At 44.8% G+C, this 19,942-nt stretch overlaps 1 protein-coding gene across 1 annotated transcript in view; it reads left to right on the plus strand.

The window, feature by feature from the left end:
• The window catches only part of ZDHHC15 (zDHHC palmitoyltransferase 15), a 77,341-nt gene that overhangs the window by 38,511 nt on the left and 18,888 nt on the right, over positions 1-19,942 (plus strand). The window contains exons 7-8 of the mRNA XM_077465650.1: positions 1,261-1,381; positions 8,414-8,546. Coding sequence (XP_077321776.1) covers positions 1,261-1,381; positions 8,414-8,546 — 254 coding nt within the window. The remainder of the gene's footprint in view (positions 1-1,260; positions 1,382-8,413; positions 8,547-19,942) is intronic.

Raw genomic sequence — 19,942 nt, forward strand, 5'->3', positions numbered from 1 at the left:
AGGACACTAAGGAAATGCCTTCTAAAAATTTGGGCTTTGAAGTTTATATAAATAATACATTTTGCATTAGATATTTTAAGCAGTAATGGCCATTTGCAAAATTGGTTATCCCCCCGAACCTTGACTACATTTTAAATAAATTAAATGGTATATTAAAAAAAAAAAAATTGCTTCTTTTAAAACCAAAGTGGTTCTAAAGCTTGGATGTTTTTGCCTTAATGCATTCCATGCATTAGGATACAAAATGTCCCAGTGTTTTTATTGCCCCCTCACTCCCCTTTTTATACTTACCTGAGTCCTATTGTGATCCAGCGCTGTGCCTGTCTGCAGCAGCTCCCTCCTCTCTCTCCTTGCAGAGGCAGGTGCAGAAGCTATTGGCTCATGCTGCTATTAATCAAATCCTATGTAGAGAAACAGGGAGCCCAGCCCACAAACGAGCCTGGAAGAAGAGGATGAACCCTTTTTTTTTCACTGTGATGGAGATCGCTTTGAGTTGGGGCACCATGGTCACTTCGCCACGACACACGTTTTTCGCACCTGCCTCTAGGGCCGAGCCTTTTGGCTAGGAACAGAGGAATTTTTTATTCCTTGCCGGAGGGCCGGCCATTGTATTGCACAATGGTCACTTTTCACTCTCTCCCACTTCCTTCTCCCTCACTTTCTTTTATTTATTCCCCATGTTTGTCACCTTTTTTTTGTATTTTCTTGTTTGATGTGTTGCACGTTTTTGTCACAGTGTGATGAGTAGGGTGTGGGTCCTCAGGCCAACCCTGAAAGTCTTGGGAGGAGGTGGACATGGCCTTTTGGCTTGGTTTGCCTTCTCTCATGGGTTCTCCCTTCAGGGGAGCCCCACCGAGTACTTGGGCGGGTCTGTTTCGACAGACCTTCCAGAGAAAGGAGGATTGTCTGGTCTCGGCCAGATGGTCCCATGTGAGTACCTCAGTCTCCGTCTGGAGCCTAACGCCCCGGGGGGTCAGGGTAAAGTCCTTCCTAGTGGAGGACAGTGTAACAGCCATTGCACGTTTTGTGTCTCACTCTCTTTGTGTGCACTTTTTTTGGCACAGGGTGGAGCTTTTTGGGTGTGTTTCACACTCCACTGGCTTTTCAAAAAAAAAGAAAAAAAAAAAGGAGATTGCTCTGATTGACAATATAAATAAATAATATATTTGCAAAGTCATGAAATTTCCCCAAGCCTCTAAAACCTACTTTGTTGACGTTATCATATTTTACATGCAATTACAATTTCATTTTTTATTTCAGGGTAAACAACTGTATTGGATTTTCTAACTACAAATTCTTCCTGCTGTTCCTGGCATATTCCATGCTGTACTGTTTGTACATTGCTTCTACAGTTTTTAAATACTTCCTTCTTTACTGGACGGTAGGTATTTTACTGTCTTTTCTGCATGTTACCTTTTTTGAGCTTTTTTTTTTCTGACTTTTTTTGGTATCTTTAGGGCGGTTTCAAAAGAGTTGTGTAGTTATGCCATCAAGGTAATGGATATGTTCTGTCAGATGTTATGTACTGGTGCAAGTACATGACCCTATTTTATACATTTTGAGCATGGCACTAAATGTATAAACCAAACAAATTGGGATCTTTGCTTTGAAAGGATGGGCAGTTATAGATTAAAGTGGTTGTAAACCCTTACAACACACTTTGACCTACAGGTAAGCCTAGATTAAGGCTTACCTGTAGGTATGCGGTTTAGGAGATATTTACGCCGTAGACAGCGGCGCGCAGGCGCACTGAGCGCGGAACCATCAACGGCGAATATGCCGCGTGTGGCGGCTCCGCCGAATGACAGCGCCGGAGCAGCGAGACCCACCAAGAAGATGGATGCGCCAGACTACAGGGGACAGCGGTGACATCGCTGGCTCCTGTGTCAGGTAAGTGACACATAATGGACTACTATGCGATGCATAGTAGTACATTATGGTTTACCTTTGCAGGGAATGAAAGAGGAAGTAAACTCATCAGGGTTTACTTCCTCTTTAATAACTGATAATATTATATGAAACTTCATGTAAAAAAAAATAGAAAACCAGACTGACTTGGACAGGACACAGGTAGAGTATTCATACACTGTGGGATAAAGGTGTGCACTTTCAAGTGATTGGACATTGGAAAAGCTTTAGAGGACACACCCCCTGGGCGGCACCTTTCCTATAAGCCTACGCTGCTCTGAAAGTCCTCAGTTTTGTACAAGTATATAAAGGTGAGGGATCTTTTCTCCTTTTTTATAGAGAAATTCATCCTTCGTTTTATTATCTGGACCCTACGCTGTGGAGAAGGCCTGTGATATTGCCTAGCCCTTATAAGGTTCTCGGGCGCTTCACCCGCCCTTTTCCCATGAGTTTGTTACAGGACAGTTGCTTACCCTATACTCCGCCCCCTATTCTGTGAGTACTCCACAGGGAGATACTCCCATTGGAGCTAGTTGAAAGTCAATGCAAACATTTGCTCTGCCGAAGGCTGGTGCAACACTCAACCTCAAAATAACCATGCTTCCTTCACTTTGGAGCAAGAATTGTCTCTAACACCGGTTTCGGCATCTGATTCCAGCTGTATTTCAGGCATTCAACAAATGGCCTATTTGACTAAAGCAAAATTCTTTGGATCTGTGTGTGACATTTTCTTGGACAAGTTATGGTGTTAATACAGCCTTGTCCAGAGCCCCAAAGCGCTATGCCTCTTCTCTTACTTCTGTTTTTCAAACTGAGTCTGATGCCGGTCCTAGAGGGTGCAGCCACCGAAAAGGCATGGAGAGGATATTAATGCAGTATTGGAGGCATCTGCAAAAGATTTCTCTTCCCCAGAATGTCACTATATTGAAGAGAGAGCTTCACGTAACGTGCTTGAGAACGTTGAAAAGCTCATTGCCTCTGTCTACAAAATCCTTGACATTGTACAACTTTACTCTCCTTCATCTCCATGGGATACAAAGAGGCCTGCAAAATCCTGCAAAACATCCCCTGTTCATGAACAGATAGGAGTGACCCAATCGTCATAGACTGCATATCCTGAGAGAGTTTTCACCCCCCCCCCCTCCCCTGAACTCTTTGCTGATGTCAAGTGGATAAAGAGTTTGCAAAGAAGTGGATTATTCCTGTAGTTGATCCTGTTCTCTTTGTCTTAATCAAAGATATCACTGTTTTCTTTTGAATTAATTTTCCTTTTTTAAAAGATTCTGCACATAGAAAATTTGAAATGCTTCTAAAGGCTCTCTGATCTGTTAAGCCCAGCCCCGCAACCAGCTCAATTTCAGTATGTCAAACTGCAGCTAACTGGACTATGACCAGGAACAACCAACATGACCCTGTATTTCAGGATCACGTTGGAGAGCAATTAAAGCAATTGCCTTCTGCTGTGCTTTTCAGTGTGTATGTCCTAGAACAGGAATATGCAATGAGCGGACCTCCAGCTAATTGCACTGCAGTTCGGTGCAAATCACCTCCGGTTCTCGTAGCTGCAGCAGTGTAAACCCAGCCTCAAAGCAAAACTTGTCAAGCTCTGAGTTACATAGTTCCCAGTTATCTTTATGGACTACAGCAGGGATATGCAATTAGCGGACCTCCAGCTGTTGCAAAACTACAAGTCCCATCATGCCTCTGCCTCTGGGTGTCATGCTGCTGGCTCTCAGTCTTGCTATGCCTCATGGGACTTGTAGTTTTGCAACAGATGGAGGTCTGCTAATTGCATATCCCTGTCCTAGAACATAGAGGTACATTTTCATGAATGGCTCTAATCTGAAGCTGCTTGCCAAAGGTGCTTCACGTGTATGCCTTTTCGATGAAGACAACTGTTTGCTGAGGTACTTTATCAATTAATCAAAGGGGTCACAGGTGGGAATGTTTTTTTTTACTTTCGCAGAGCAAGGTCCCAAGGGCACCCTCATCAGGAGCCCCTAGTTCCTCTAAAAGGAGAGCCTCTGTCCGCTCTTGCCGGGCTTCAGCTTCAAAATCAAGTTCAGTCCTTTCTTTTTGGCCCACCAACAGCCCTCCTTACAATGAAGAGGTTCCCTCACTCCTAAGAGTGGTGGGACATCTGTTACAGTTTGCGTCTCTGGGTCCCAGACCCGTGGAATCAAAGGGGTACAAAATTGAGTTAAAAAAAAACTATAGCCTTGCTACTCCTTTTAAATCAAAGACTGCCAAAGGGTAGTTACATTTTCAGAATGCCCTGAACCACCTTATCTTCCCGGAAGAGGTTCTAGTACTGCCACAAGACCGCTTTAAATTGTGGGGAAGTTATTACAATTAATGCAAGTGTCTCAGGCAGCAGAGGAGTATTCTAGTCCCTTTGCCAAGCTCCCCATCTACATCTTGGAGCTCAGAGCAGTCAGATTGGCCCTTGCAGCATTGGCTCCCCCCCCCCCCTCCTTTCTGAAGAGACGCCCAATCAAGGTGCAGTCCAGCAATGCCACGGCAATGACCTACATCAGCCAATAAAGCAGTATTAAACCCCAAAGGTAAACTATTATTATATTGCATCCAAGTATTAGTTGTGATGGCTGTGTTTGTTTTCCTTTTTAGGCTTTCTTCTATTTTCATTTAGTGATCCAGCCAGCAAGTCTGTTGTTTTTCAAAGGCACAAGCTCTCCAGCAAAATGTATCAGTTTACATGAATGGGGGCAAGGGGTGACTAAAATGATCAACTTTTATTTATTCACTTAAAACCTTCTTTATACCATAAGGGAGAAAAAACTGCTGCAGCAGATTATAAAGTGTTGAGCTGGAGTTGATCACCCTCCCCTGACTGACAATGCAGCTGTCTGATGTGCTTCCTATGCTCATAATTCCAGACGTTTGTCTCCCTAATACAGGTGTGTTACTGGCCAGATTAGGGGGGGGGGGGGTGTTGAGCAAAAAAAAAAAACAAAAAAACGGATGCAGCCACCACATCTGATTGATACGCTGCAGTGTAAAGTTTTTGGGGTTTAATACGACTTTAAAGTGGTTGTAAACCCTTACAAACCACTTTGACCTACAGGTAAGCCTAGATTAAGGCTTACCTGTAGGTCCAAGAAATATCTCCTAAACCTACACGGTTTAGGAGATATCCGCCAAGACAGGCGGCTCCGTTGAATGACAGTGCCGGAGCAGCGAGACCCACCAAGAAGATGGAGGCTCCGTACACGAGGGGACGGCGGTGACTTCGCTGGCTCCTGTGTCAGGTAAGTGACACATAATGGACTACAAAGCGATGCATAGTAGTCCATTTATGCTTTACCTTTGCAGGGAATCAAAGAGGAAGTAAACCCATTAGGGTTTACTTCCTCTTTAAGGATGCACCAGGAGTCTGGGTTCCTTGAAGGATCATCTCTTGGACGGAATTTTATTGTCCAGTGATCTCTGCAGTCCACATTCTTGGAGTGGATAACTGGCAGGTGGGTTATCTCATCCGCCATACTTGGATCAAGGGGAATGGGCTCTCTTAGAGGTCTTCGATCTGATATGCCAAAAGTCAGGGATTCCAGATGTGGACATCTTGGCCTCCAGATTCAACAAAAAATTACCTCCGTTTGTTACAAGAACTTTGGATCCTCTAGCTCTAGCCTCCAATGTCCTGATAATATACTTCCCTCCAGTGTGAATACTACTTCCTTTGCTCAAAAAAATAAAGCAAGAGAAGAAATGGCAAAAAATTGCAGAACATCGAACATAGACATACTAAGACTTCTAGGAAACAACTCTTGGTCTCTTCCCAACAAACCAAACCTGCTTTAATGGCATGGCTGGTGAAACCCAGGTATTAAAGGATAGAGGGGTTTGCCAGGCAGCAGTGACATCCAACAGTTTCTGAGCATGCGCATGCAAAAATGTGTCTGACAAATTCTCTTATGTACTGATTTTGGACATCTGTCATGTCTCAGACATGCTGACAGCTCTTATCCTGAGGAAGGGGGTGGTAGGTCTCTGAAACCAGTAGATGAGAGTAGCTGTCGAAAACATTTTTTGCATGTGCCTAAGCTGGAATTCTCTTGGGTGTCATTGCTATCTGGCCACTAGACAAGCTGCTCCAAATTTTAAAGCTCCTGAGCCCGGGACATTTCAACTGTCTTTAAAAATCTGTGTCAATCCTGAGGAAACCTGCTGAAAAATACTACCCTGCGTATTCCTGCTACTCCCTAAATAATTTGCCATTACCTGCACTCTTTCTGTATCTTATAGTAGCATTGATTCAATAAGCTGTCAGTTTGTAACCAGAAGCAGTTGCATTGTTTTTATCTGCATTCATTGCGCAAAGACCAGTCCAGTACTTATTTTTGAATTTTTTTTGTGCTTGTAAATGCCTAATATTTAAAAATCTAATATAAATGCACATTTTTCAACTACAGTGTTGACGTGCATCAATAATACACATATTTTGAGGTCCCTGTACTCAGGATGTGTGAAAGAAAATAATAATTTCTTAAAGATGTTTGAAGTAGTATTAATAATTCAAAATACATTGCGCATTAATCAAGCTGCACTTTTTTTTTTTTTTTCCATTTATCATTTTTATAATAAAAAATCGGAACCAGGTTTTAAAACTGTGCGCCAATTAAAAGCTTTATATCATAAAAATCTATGGATTGGTAGCATGCAGTATAATCACAAATGTGAGTACACCCCTCACATTTTTGTAAATCTTTTATTCTATCTTTTCATGTGGCAACACTGAAGAAATTACACTTTGCCACAATATAAAGTAGTGAGTGTACAGCTTGTATAACAGTTTAAATTTGCTGTCCCCTCAAAACAACAACACACAGCCATTAATATCTAAACCGCTGGCAAAAAAAAGTGAGTACACCCCTAAGTGAAAAATGTCCAAATTTGACCCAAAGTGTCAATATTTTGTGTGGCCACCATTATTCTCCAGCACTGCCTTAACCCTCTTGGGCATGGCGCTCATCAGATCTTCACAGGTTGCCAGTGGAGTCCTCTTCCACTCCTCCATGATGACATCACGGAGCTGGTGGATGTTAGAGACCTTGCGCTCCTCCACCTTCTGTTTGAGGATGCCCCACAGATGCTCAATAGGGTTTAGGTCTGGAGGCCAGTCCATCTCCTTTACCCTCAGCTTCTTTAGCAAGGCAGTGGTTGTCTTGGAGGTGTGTTTGGGGTAATTTATGTTGGAATACTGTCCTACGGCCCATTCTCCAAAGGGAGGCGATCATGCTTGGTTTCAGTATGTAACAGTACATGTTGGCATTCGTGGTTCCCTCAATGAACTGTAGCTATCCCGTGCCGGCAGCACTCATGCAGCCCCAGACCATGACACGCCTACCAACATGCTTGACTGTAGGCAAGACATACTTGACTTTGTACTCCTCACCTGGTTGCCACCACACACGCTTGTCACCATCTGAACCAAATACGTTTATCTTGGTCTCATCAGACCACAATACATGGCTCCAGTAATCCATGTCCTTAGTCTGCTTGTCTTCAGTAAACTGAGGGCTTTCTTGTGCATCCTCTTTAGAAGAGGCTTCCTTCTGGGATGACAACCATGCAGACCAATTTGATGCAGTATATGGTCTGAGCACTGACAGTCTGACACCCCCCCCCCCCCCCCCACCCTTTCAACCTCTGTAGCAATGCTGGCAGCACTCACCCGTCTATTTCCCAAAGACAACTCTGGATATGACGCTGAGCATGTGCAATCAATTTCTTTGATCGACCATGGTAAGGCCTGTTCAGAGCGGACCTATCTTGTTAAACCGCTGTATGGTCTTGGTAAGCGTGCTGCAGCTCTGTTTTAGGTTCTTGGCTATCTTCTTATAGCCTAGGCCAGTGATGGCGAACCTTGGCACCCCAGATGTTTTGGAACTACATTTCCCATGATGCTCAAATACACTGCAGAGTGCATGAGAATCATGGGAAATGTAGTTCCAAAACATCTGGGGTGCCAAGGTTCGCCATCACTGGCCTAGGCCATCTTTCTGTAGAGGAACAATTTCTTTTTTTTTTCAGATCCTCAGAGTTCCGTGCCATGTTGAACTTCCAGTGACCAGTATGAGAGAAGGAGTGAGAGCGATGACGCCAAATTTCACACCTGAGACTTTGTAACACTAACGAGTCACGTGACACGGGGGAAGCTAATTGGGCCCAATTTGGACATTTTCACTTAGGGGTGTACTCGCTTATCTCGCCAGCGGTTTACAGCAAATCTACACTGTTATACAAGCTGTACACTCACTACTTTATATTGTAGCAAGTGTAATTTCTTCAGTGTTGTCACATGAAAAGATATAATAAAATATTTACAAAACTGTGAGAGGTCTACTCACTTTTGTGAGATACTGTAAAATTGTTGCCTTTTCATTTAGATATTTTAGAGGATGTCATTTACCAGGCAGAGATGCACAGTAGGTACATGTAAATTAAATGCTGAAATGTTTTTTTATTTTATTTTTTTACACAGGGTGAGCTATCAAATAGCCGTGCAAAATTTCATGTCCTTTTCCTGCTTTTTGTCGCTTTGATGTTCTTCTTGAGCCTCCTGTTTCTCTTTGGATATCATTGCTGGTTAGTGAGTCTAAACAGAACTACCCTTGGTAAGCTGCATTGTAAACTTCTTGTTACCATTTGCCCATTTGTGAGGCGTTATAACTCTAGAGCCTATAATTATAAAAATGTAAATTTGCTTAAACACACAAATAAGCATTGCAAGCATTTGCGTTTTTTTTTTTTTGGTTTCCCCAAAAGGAGCGAAAGAACACACACCTTGTCTACTTTTTCTCTACATTCTATGCATCTATTATTGTTTTTCAATATGTTAGAGCAAAGGATGGTAAGTAAATTATAAACTGCATGAAATACAATAAATAAATAAACAAACCATAATATCCCTTATCAGTTTTATAATCATTGGAAAAAAGCATCCTGCTGTTAATGGCATCAATTGCCTACTGTAGTCCACCTTGTCATCTTTTATGTGTGTGCTATTCTACATCTGCTGTAAATTAGCCTATTGGAAATCATCCAGCTAGCGGGTGACCCTAATAATGCAAGTTGCTGAGGAGATTTACAGATTTCCTAAAGCTATGGTGAATATTAATACCCTTCATTAGGGTTTAAAATGGTAAAAGTGTTAAAAGTGTAAATTTACATTATGCTCATAACTAGTACACAGACTAACTGGCATAGACACTTAAATGTAGCTACTTCATTAGTGTAATTTGTCAAAGGTGCTCAGTACTTCTTGCATTGGAGGGCAGGTCTTAATTTAACCATAATAATTTTGTGTATAATTTTACAGAAATAGGACCTTCATTCAGTGGGCATATGATTACCAAACTGAACAAGTACTCATATGTTCAAAAACTTCTGAGGAAAAACGGGGTTTCACATTCCCTCCTTTATAAATATTATCCAATTAGGAACACCTGTGCTATTACCAAATTTTAGGCTGTGTTAAAATTGAATCTAATAGAAACCGCTAAAACACCTCTGTTACAACTAAAACCACAGAAATTAAATCAATAAAATAAAGTATGTTGTATGAATTGCATCTTTAAAAATATGCCATTAAGTTTCCTATTCATTACCCCTAATAGTATGGATTTCAATTTCCTGTAGTGTCGTAGGCCTGTTTTGATTGTTTGGTGTCAATTTTAAATTTGTAACAAGCAAATTTCACCTCTGATCTGATTTTTCTGAAAACCACATTGATGGTTTGCACAGTAATGCCGCGTACACACGAGCGGACTTTTCGGCGGAGTTCCCACAGACTTTCTGAATGAACAGAGTTGGCCACACACAATCACACCAAAGTCCGATGGATTTGAATGTGATGACGTACGACCGGAATAGAATAAGGAAGTTCATAGCCAGTAGCCAATAGCTGCCCTCGCGTTGGTTTTCATCCGTGGGACTAGCATACACACGAGCGGATTTCTCGATAGGAACTGGGTCTGGCGGAGTTCCTGCGAAAAAATTTGAAACGTGTTCTATTTCTAAAGTCCGTCAGATTTTTGGACAGCAAAGGTCCGATGGAGCCCACACACGATCGAATTGTCCAACGGATTTGCTCTGTCGGACCTTTGCTGTCAAAGTCCGGTCGTGTGTACGTGGCATTAGGGTTCTATTCTTATCTCTGTCATGCATTATGGGACACAGAGCAGGCTATAAATCATGACTACCTGGGTTATGCGCCACCTCTAGGTGAAGGGACACTGACAAAAACAAACAGGAAGTCTTCCTGTATTGGAAGATCTGCAGTTTTTTTTTCGCCAGTGTGTTGGACATGATGGTAATTGAAGTGCAGCTCTCTGTATGGTATGACCAGCTTCTTAAGTGATTCCAGCAGGGATCAAGAGATTAGTTGGCTGGATCTATTCTTATTGCTGGGAGGCTAAGATGGATGGTACCCGGGTCTGCTGCGATAAAGACTGAAGTTTTGGTTGGGGATTGCCTGTAATGCAACCTTTTCAGCGCTGCACCCTGCGTTTATGAAACCCAGCGCAGTTTGGTTCTGACCAAGGTGTTATGGTAGGGTGCTGTACTGGTCCAAGGCAGTTGACCCAAATGTGAGCCAATGTGACAACTTGTTGTGATGGGTGAAGTCTTGGTACCCTGTCCTTTGGGCAGGATCCTGCAGCAAGAAATAAGTGAGTATTCTTTTACAATGGGGGTTCTGTAAGTATGAACCATGTTTGGGCTGCCTGAAGGTCCTTCCTCATTTCACTGGGGGCAGGGTAGTGGTCTGTGTCCTGGGTTGCTGCTGAACCCTTGTGGTGTCTGTGAGTGGCCTTGTTCTATGTCACTGCCGGCACTTTGGTGTAGTGTTTATCCTGGTCCAAAGAGCTCAGGGTTTGTTTTAGGTATTTCTCTGTAATCGATGCACATATGGGATTACTCTAAGTGAACACGCGTGTGCCTGAGCATTGCGGACTGAAAGTATGTTGGGGAGGCGGACACCAGCGGCCAGCTTACTAAATGAAGACTGTTTCAGATTGTAGGGCTTTTTAGAGCAGCAGGTGGTTTTGCTGGCATATTGGCAATAAGGGCAGGCTCTTCATTCTGGGGCATGTCAATATTACCTTTTGGGATGGACACTGGCAGCCAGATTGTTCTCTAGGCTGGGTGGATAGGGAGGAGGGGGGAAGGATGCAGGTGCACTGCTGTTTCTATCTCCTGATAGACCACAAGTGACTGGTGCATCTGAGCCGCTGTGTTTGGTATTGTGGCCACTGCAAGGACCATAACCTATCTCATGAAGGATGAGTTGGCTGTGGCATTGGCAGGCCTAGAAGGAAAGATTGCTGGAAGTGGTCCGCGTAGAATTTATGAAAGTCAAGCAGTAGTATCTACCTCTGAGGACTCCAAGCCCAAGGAAACTCGGGAGCTTGTGGCCAGGCCTTGTGTTTTGTCGTAGATGCCCTGAAGGACACTATTTAGCAAATTTCTTGTTTAGCTCTGGTGTCTGGGTGAAGAGCTGGTCAGCTGATTTACCCTGTAAAAAGTTGTTAGCGGGGTTTACATTTCATGAGAAAAGCCTGTTCGGTGAGGACCTGGATAAATATATCCAAAAGATTTTTTTTTTTTTTTTTTTTTTTTTTACAATATTTTTATTCAATTTTCAACAGAAGAAATTACAAATTCAGTATCTGACATTGTCGATACATAAAAGCACAAGAAAATAATACGGAACAATTCAACTATAAAAAGGGAGGAGGAAAGAAACGGTTGTACATGTGTGAAGCAGCAAGGGTATTTCAAAGGGTTACAGGCCCAACCCCTCCAAGTAGTTATCCTGCATCTTGCTCCTATTAGGGGTCCAGAGAGCAGCATCTGAGCCCTCATTATCCAATCCTCCCTTTTTTGACTTCAGTGCCACAGTACCTCCTAAATATATGATAATAAAATAAAAAAATAAAAAGGAGAGGGGGTACGGGCACTTGTGTTTTCAGGTGCACTCAATTGAACGAAAGTAGCTATAGTAAGAAAGGATAAAGAAGTAAGAAATAAAAAGCAAAAAGAAGAGAGAAAGAAGAAGAAGAAGGATGCACTCCAGTTCCCGGGGACCCCCCCCCAGCCCCACATCAAAAGGACTCCCTTTACTCAGTTACCAGATCTCTAATCCAAGGTTCCCACACTCTATTAAACCAAGCCATTCTGTCAGCGAGTATTGCCGATAAACGTTCATTCACCATTATCCAGGACAATTTTGCTTTAAGTAAAACGGAACAATTGGTGATTTCCACGATTTAGCTATGGAGATCCTTGCTGCCACAAAGATAAGTTATAAGCCTGCTCATTGGCTTTGAAGCCCCTTCTACGGGGCGTCCCAGCAGCGCGTGCAGGGGCGATTTGCGGAGGTTCACTCGGGTCAGAGAATATATAAAATTGTATGTGCGTATCCAAAACCGTCGCACCTTCGGGCACGACCACCATATATGATACATTGTACCATCCGCATTACAGCCCCTAAAACACCGCGGAGACGCCCCAGGGGCGAAGGTGGCCAGACGGGCCGGAACCATATACCACCTCATCAACACCTTTATAGTTTGCTTCAATCAAAGATGTGTTAATGAAAGATTTTGATGCACTTCGTATTACTTTGTTCCACTCCTCCATCGTCAAAGTGACATGCATATCCCCTTCCCATCTCTCCATGTATGGCAATTTCTGAGAAGGGGGGAACAAAATATTGTATAGCCGAGATATGTGACCCGTGAGGCCGTCGTACGTCCTACAAATAGTTTCCATCGGGGTGCATGTGGTGAGTGCAGAAGTGCGACTCAGTGACGCCAAAAAGTGCGCTATTTGAGTATAGCGATAGAATTCTGCCCTCGGAAGCTGATACTTTTCTTGCAGGGACGCTCGCGACAGAGCCCCCTTATGGTCACACAAGTCAGCTATCCGAAGTAAACCCTTGTTGGTCCACCATGAAAACTCTTGGGGGCGAAGACCCGGGGCGAACACCGGGTTGTTAAGCAAAGGGGCTAGCGGGGCATGTCCGGATTTGAAGTTATGGGTAGTAGTTAGCCTATCCCACAAATTTAGAGAGAAGGACAAAGTCGGGCACATCACCGTGGGCCGGTCCTTAGCTCTCATCCACATTAAGTGACTAATTTCTTTTCCTGGAAATTGAGAGGATTCCAGCAGCATCCAGAGCGGCCTGTCTCGATTAGTATGGAACCGAATTAATTGTGAAATTAGTGCCGCCTGGTGATATTTAAACAAATCCGGCATGCCCAAGCCTCCCCCCACCTTTGGTGTATACATCGTCCGTCTATTCACCCTAGGCCTTCCGTGCTCCCATATAAAGTCCAACAGTGTACCCTGGAACCTCTGAAGTTCTCGCCTATCAACAGAGATAGGTAGGGACCGGAACAGGTAGAGTACTTTAGGTAAGACTGTCATCTTAATGGAGCACAACCTGCCAAACCATGACGGAGAGTTATTCGACCATCGTTTAAGATCTGCAGAAATTCTTTTGAACAGTGGGGGAAAATTATGTTTATACAATGACGTGAGAGTAGGGGTCAGTGTGATACCTAAGTATGGTAGGGTCTTGTCTTGCCATTGGAATGGAAAAGAGCTCCGTAGAGCACGAACTATATGCGGTTGTAGGGACACATTAAGTGCCTGAGATTTGGAGTGGTTTACTTTTAACCCTGTGAATGTTGTAAAATGTTGCAATACCTTGTGCAAATTAGGTAAAGAGGTGACTGGGGAGGAGAGGAGCAATAAGATATCGTCTGCGAACAAAGCGCATTTATGTTCCCGTCCGCCACTTGTGACCCCCAATATATCTGGATGTGCACGGATTTTAATGGCCAATGGCTCCAAAGCTAATATAAACAATAGGGGAGACAGGGGGCACCCTTGGCGGGTCCCTCTGCGTATATGTATGTTTGGTGACTGGTGCCCTTTGATCATTAGATTCGCCGTGGGGGTGTCATAAATCATTTTAAGTGTAGTCAAGAAACTCGGTCCGAAACCATATTTACCCAAAATAAAGAACAAATAATTCCAGGACAAGGAATCGAACGCTTTGTGCAGGTCAAGAGAGACCAGTAGTGCTCCTCTCTGTCCCCCTCCATCCCAACCCGAGTTCAATGCAGAGATAAGATCAATGACCCGTCTGGTCTGATCTGGGGCTTGTCTAGTAGGGACAAACCCAGACTGGTCCGGGTGAATATAGTGTGCTAGGAACCCATTTAAACGTGTAGCCATTATCTTGGTCATTAATTTGAGGTCCACGTTGATTAAAGAAATGGGCCGATAGTTAGTACAATCACCGTGGTCCTTGTTTGGCTTGGGAATTACATGTATGTAAGCCCTATTCTCGTGTGGAGGCAAAGGGCAACCTCTGCGTAGCTCATTGTAGTAAGAGCAGAGGTGAGGAGGAGTCAGGATCTCACTATATTTACGGTAATAGTGACCCGAGAGACCGTCAGGGCCCGGTGATTTAGACGGACGCAGGGATTTGATGGCCGCCGCTATTTCCCTCTCTGTAAACTCTGACTCCATTATCTCTACATGTTCTCTAGATAACGTGGGGAGCGGTAAATCCCGCAAAAATGCTTCGGCCTCTTGTATATTAAGATCATTGGGAGAATCGTACAACTTAGAGTAGAATGCGTAGAATTCCTGCACAATGAGCTGAGGATTTTGGGATGCGTGGCCATTTTTAAGTCTCAATTTGGGGGGTGCTGGATTAAAGGGTCTTGGATTGAGCCTCCTAGCTAGTAGGGTGTTAGGTTTGTCTCCGAGAGAATAGTATCGGTGCCTATTCCATCTGACATACTTGTCCGCTCTGGTTGTGAGGCTCAAATTTAAAGCCAAACGCGCTGCGTCGATCTGGCTCCTAAGATCTAATTGCGGGTTGGCTTTTTGTGCCTGAGTTATGTCTAACAGCTCCTTTTCTTGCTGCTGAATCATCCGGTCTCTCTCCCGTTTGGTTCTGGCAGATATTTGTATTAGCTTGCCCCGAACAGTGGCCTTATGGGCCGCCCACACTATCGAGGGAGAAGTGTCTTCACAGGGGTTGTCCTGAAAGTAGTGACGTAAAGTTTTTTCTATTTCGTCAGCAATGAGTGGGTCATTCATTAAGGATTCGTTTAATCTCCACGCGGTCGAGCACGGTCTGGCCCATAAGCCCGTCAGGACCACCTGGACCAGAGAGTGGTCAGACCATGCTACAGGGATAATACTAGACTCCAAGACATGGGGGAACAAAGGGGACAAAGTAAACAAATGATCTATACGGGAGTATGTTTTATGCACTGGAGAATAAAACGTATAATCTCTAACAGAAGGGTGTACATTACGCCAGAGGTCGATGAGGTCATAACTGTGTATTAAACGAGCTATTTCGCAGCTGTGTTTTGGGGTATGTTTCAGAACAGGCTTCCCCAGGTTAGACCTATCCAAGATCCGATCCAGGGAAGCATTACTGTCGCCCCCGAATACAACCTGACCGGCCACATGAGGCATCACCACTTTTAACATTGCCCGGAAGAAAGATAATTGACCTGTGTTAGGGGCATAGTATGAGAGAAAGGTGACTACGCTATCATCTATCTTCCCGACCACTAGAATATATCGACCTTCCCTATCCTTTATAACAGTAGTTGGGGTGAAAGGGACGTGTTTCGCGAAGCATATAGCCACCCCCCTTTTTTTATCGGGTCCACTAGACAGGTAAGCCGTGGGGTATCTGACATTTAGGTATTTTGGGGCTGAGTTCCTTGAGAAGTGTGTCTCTTGTAATAATAGGACGTCCACCCTCATTTTATGGTATTGGTGAAAAGCTTTTGCCCTCTTGGTCGGGGAATTCAGGCCTTGTACATTATGTGTCACTATGGAATAAGTCAGTTGTGGGTTATTGGTCATGATGGTTTAGCAGGTTGTACTCACTGTGTTGCTGCCGGAGGCGGATCCCGCCGAGGCCGTCTGGACTTCCCGGCTGGATCCAGTCCCGGAACCAGAGCGCATCCGTAGAATAACAGGATAGAGAAAGGAAAGAGAGGAAAAAAGACAGAAGGTTAGAAATATAACAATAAAAATAAAAGTAGAACTGCTCGTTCATTGTCACCACAAGGATGACAAAGGTAACTAAAATTACTACTAAAAGTAACCGGCACACTGTCTGGCAGTGCACCTATTGGGGCACTAAGTCCCTCCTGTTTGTCGTGGAGTTGTCCCCACTAAAAGTGTAGCAACAAGTCCACCACGAGTGGCGTGCGTCCTCCTCCGGCTCTAAAAAACACGGCCGTTGAAGGGGTCAAGCCAGCTCGCCGCCGAAATCAAGGCAACCTCAGAAAAACAAAAACAACTTAAAGTTAGAGAGCTTAACATAAGGATCAGTCACCCTCAAGCCATTCGGGAGAGGAAACCAATAAACTCGGGTATAATAGCTCTCTAAGCAACCGTGAAGCAGCGCTCCCCCCCCCCCCCCCCCCCCCAGAAGAATCAGGGATGACATAAAAAGGGCCTAGAAGAAGCCACCACCTCCATACAGAGGAACAATAGCCTCGCACAGTCCGGGGGGGGGGGGGGGGGGGAGGAACACGCAGCAAATAATATAACAAAACAGGAAACAAAACAAATACAAAAACAAGGGAAAAAACTCCCGGAAGAGACACAGGATAGCGTCCGAGTCCCAGTGAGATATCAAGTTCAATCTTGACAAGGGCCCATCAGGGCCAATTTAGGGTAGAGAGGACCCATGGCAGGTCAGGTGACCGACTGAGACTTCCTAGCCCTGGACCTGCCTTGTTGTAACCACAGAGGTGAAACTGGTCGACCCTCATCCACGGGGGAGTTGGAGGCATGAGGCTCCAAAGGAAGCAGGCCTAGATTCTGGAGCAGCGCCTCACCAGACTGAAAGTCAGAGAAGGAATGGGTTTTACCCTTATAGGCGAATGTCAATCTGAAAGGGAAAGACCATCGGTACTTGATACGGTGCTCGATAAGTTGAGTCAGAAGTGGTTTCAGTGTTCTCCTTTTTTGGATCGTCGATGGAGCTAGGTCCGCGAAAATCTGGATCGAGTGTCCCGCCATAGTGATATCACCTCTCTGTCTTGCTTCCAACATGAGCCTTTCTTTAATCCGGTAAAAATGAGGTTTGACTATCACATCTCGCGGTAGTCCATCCGCTCTTGGGGCGGTCAGGGCTCTGTGAACCCTGTCCAGCTCTAGCTGATGGGGGGAGATATCTGGTATCAATTCCGTCATCAAGGCGTGGATCGATTCTTCTAAGTTCGCCTCCGTCTCTGGGAGACCCCGTACTCGAAAATTGTATCTCCGAGATCTGTTCTCCAGATCCTCAATCTTTGCGTTCGCTTGGTCAAGTTGGTCCTGAAGAGATGTAATCATTTTAGAATTCTGGTTCACTCGCCTCACCGTACCATCCATTTTAGTTTCAATGGTGTCTAGCCTTTCTCCAATGTTTTGAAAGTCGGTTTTCATGCCAGTTGTAATTATATCACATGCTTTAGACAGTTCTTGTTGCAACAGGGCAGAAAATCTGGCCAACAGGACAGTGTCCCCTGAATATGCGGCTATAGGGGCGGGATGCTGAGCAGGCTCGTTTCCATTTTGACTCAACACAGCTTCAGCCATTTCAGCCATCTGCCTGTCTGTGGAGGAGGCCGGGGAGCCCGTGAACAGTGTAGCGTGTTCAGGAGAGTCTGACAAGGGAGACGATTGAGGGTGTCCCTTCTGTGAAGAAAAAAGGTCTTCCTGGGACTGGGATGAGAAGGGATCCCTGTGGACTTCAGCCTGGGTGATAAGGCTATAGCGGGGCAATGTTGTCAGCAAGCCCTGTCCACCTCCTCGTGCTGCGCCCCCCCTCTCCCCCTCCTGCATAACTGGAGGGGAATAAGCATAGGCTGGGTCAACATCAGTCTCTCTGGGGTCCCGTGCTACCTGGGGTCGCTGGGTGTCAGTCTTAGAACTAACTGTGTTCTCCTCTCCCCGCAGCAGCTCAGCCTGTGTCAGGCGCTGCGGGGGGGGCTGTGGGCTGCCGCTCTGCTTGTCTCTCCTCCCGGGCGCCATCTTGGGTTGTTGTGAGGCCTGTGAGGTGCGGGGCTTACGAGTCTGCTGGGAATGTCTGCGTTTGCTGGAGCCGTTCCCCGTCACTCTCCGCTGCATCCTCCGCTCGCGGGAGACTGGATCGAGATCCGACGGCGTTCCGGGCGTCCCCCCTCGCTAAATATCGCTGAAGTTTGCCGGAGGAATGCGGAGCCGGATCAGTCCATGTCCGATCGCGGCGCCGCGCGCATGCGCACTCTCCAAAAGATTTTTTAATGGAAATAGTTCCTTCTTGCCACTCAAGAAGAAGGGCAAGTGTCCGGCTTACAGAGTATCTGCTACTCCCAAGTTTCTGGTTCTTCCGCATATAGGCACTCCTCTTTCACACTCAGTTGACCAAATCCAGGGGGAAAACATAGAGTCTAGGGCAAAGGAGACCCTGGCCAGCCAAGTCGGCTAAAAAAAAATAGGATTTTTATAACCGCTTACCTGTAAAATCCTTTTCTTGGAGTACATCACCGGACACAGGCTCATAGTAATTACTAAGTGGGTTATATCTCACCTTCAGGTGCTGGACACTGGTGTAATCAATTAGACAGGAAGTTTCCTCCCTAATATAACCCCTACCCTACAGGGAGTACCTCAGTTTTTGTAGCAAAGCAATAAATTCCCACAAGTGGGGCGGGAGCTCTGTGTCCCATGATGTACTCCAAGAAAAGGATTTTACAGGTAAGCTGTTATAAAAATCCTATTTTCTTTATCGTACATCACGGGTCACGGAGGCTCATAGTAATTACTATGTGGGATGTCCTAAAGCAATGCCTACTGAGGGGAGGGAGACATAAATAAACGCAGATCGCCATCAGACATGAGGACCTATACTGCTGCCTGCAAAACCACTGCGCCAAAAGTGGCATCCTCTTGCTGTCTTACATTCACCTGATAGAAATTAGCGAACGTATGTATAGACAACCAAGTAGTGACCTTGTAAATCTGAGTCATAAATGCTTGGTAACGCACCGCCCATGAAGCGCTTACTGCCCTGGTAAAGTGCACTCTCTAAATGAGAAAACCTTTTCTTCAAACTGCAAGCCTGAATAATAACTTGACAAATCAGCATTAAAAACAGTTGCTTTAGACGCTATCTGCCCTTTCCTGAGACCTCCTGGTAGCAATACAAACATTCGTTTTCCGTATCTGAGCAGTCACTTCAGATTGGCCTTGACAGCTCTCACTACGAGAGAATGCAACCATTTTAGTAGCCGATTTGAACGCTGCCTGCCCATTTAGGGATCTCTGGCAGCGCAACAAATGTCAGTTTCCCATATCTGAAACATTCAGATATACCTTTACTGCTCTCACTATATTGAGGGGAAGTAATAACTTTCCTTCCGCAGAAAAAGGTTCTGGTAAAAGGAAGGTAAGAAATGTCTTGATTCAAATGACAGCTAGATTCTTTTAGGAAAAAATAAAAAGGCTGGGTGAGGATTTATCACCCTATCCCTAAGAATAATTAAGTATGGCACTATACAAAAGAGAGCTGCCAACACAAACTCTCTTGCGGAGGCTACTGCAACCAAGAACACCAATTCCCCTGTTAGGAGGATCAAGTAAATATGGTGCATCGGCCCAAGATGCTGTCCTTGTAAGCCGACAAAACTAGGCTCAACCCTACGGGCACAAGTGCGGCCTAACTGGTGGATTTATATGCGTTGTCCCTTGTATAGAAGACCCAGATCAAGGAATGTGAAGCAAGCAGCCTTTCAAAAACAATGACAAAGGCCGAGATCTGACCCTTGATGGTATTCAAGGCTAGCTTCATTTTTACCCCCAACTGTAGGAAGGCAAGAATTCTACCTATGCCATACCTCCGAGGATGCCATCTTTTGGTTTCATACCAGGAAACATAGGTCCTCCAGACCCTATAATAAATGGTCCTAGAGGCCCGCTTTCTTGCATT

The sequence above is a fragment of the Lithobates pipiens genome, unplaced genomic scaffold, assembly GCF_037356315.1.
Source record: "Lithobates pipiens isolate NorthernLeopardFrog02 unplaced genomic scaffold, aLitPip1_a1.2 Scaffold_1, whole genome shotgun sequence".
In the NCBI taxonomy this organism is placed as follows: domain Eukaryota; kingdom Metazoa; phylum Chordata; class Amphibia; order Anura; family Ranidae; genus Lithobates; species Lithobates pipiens.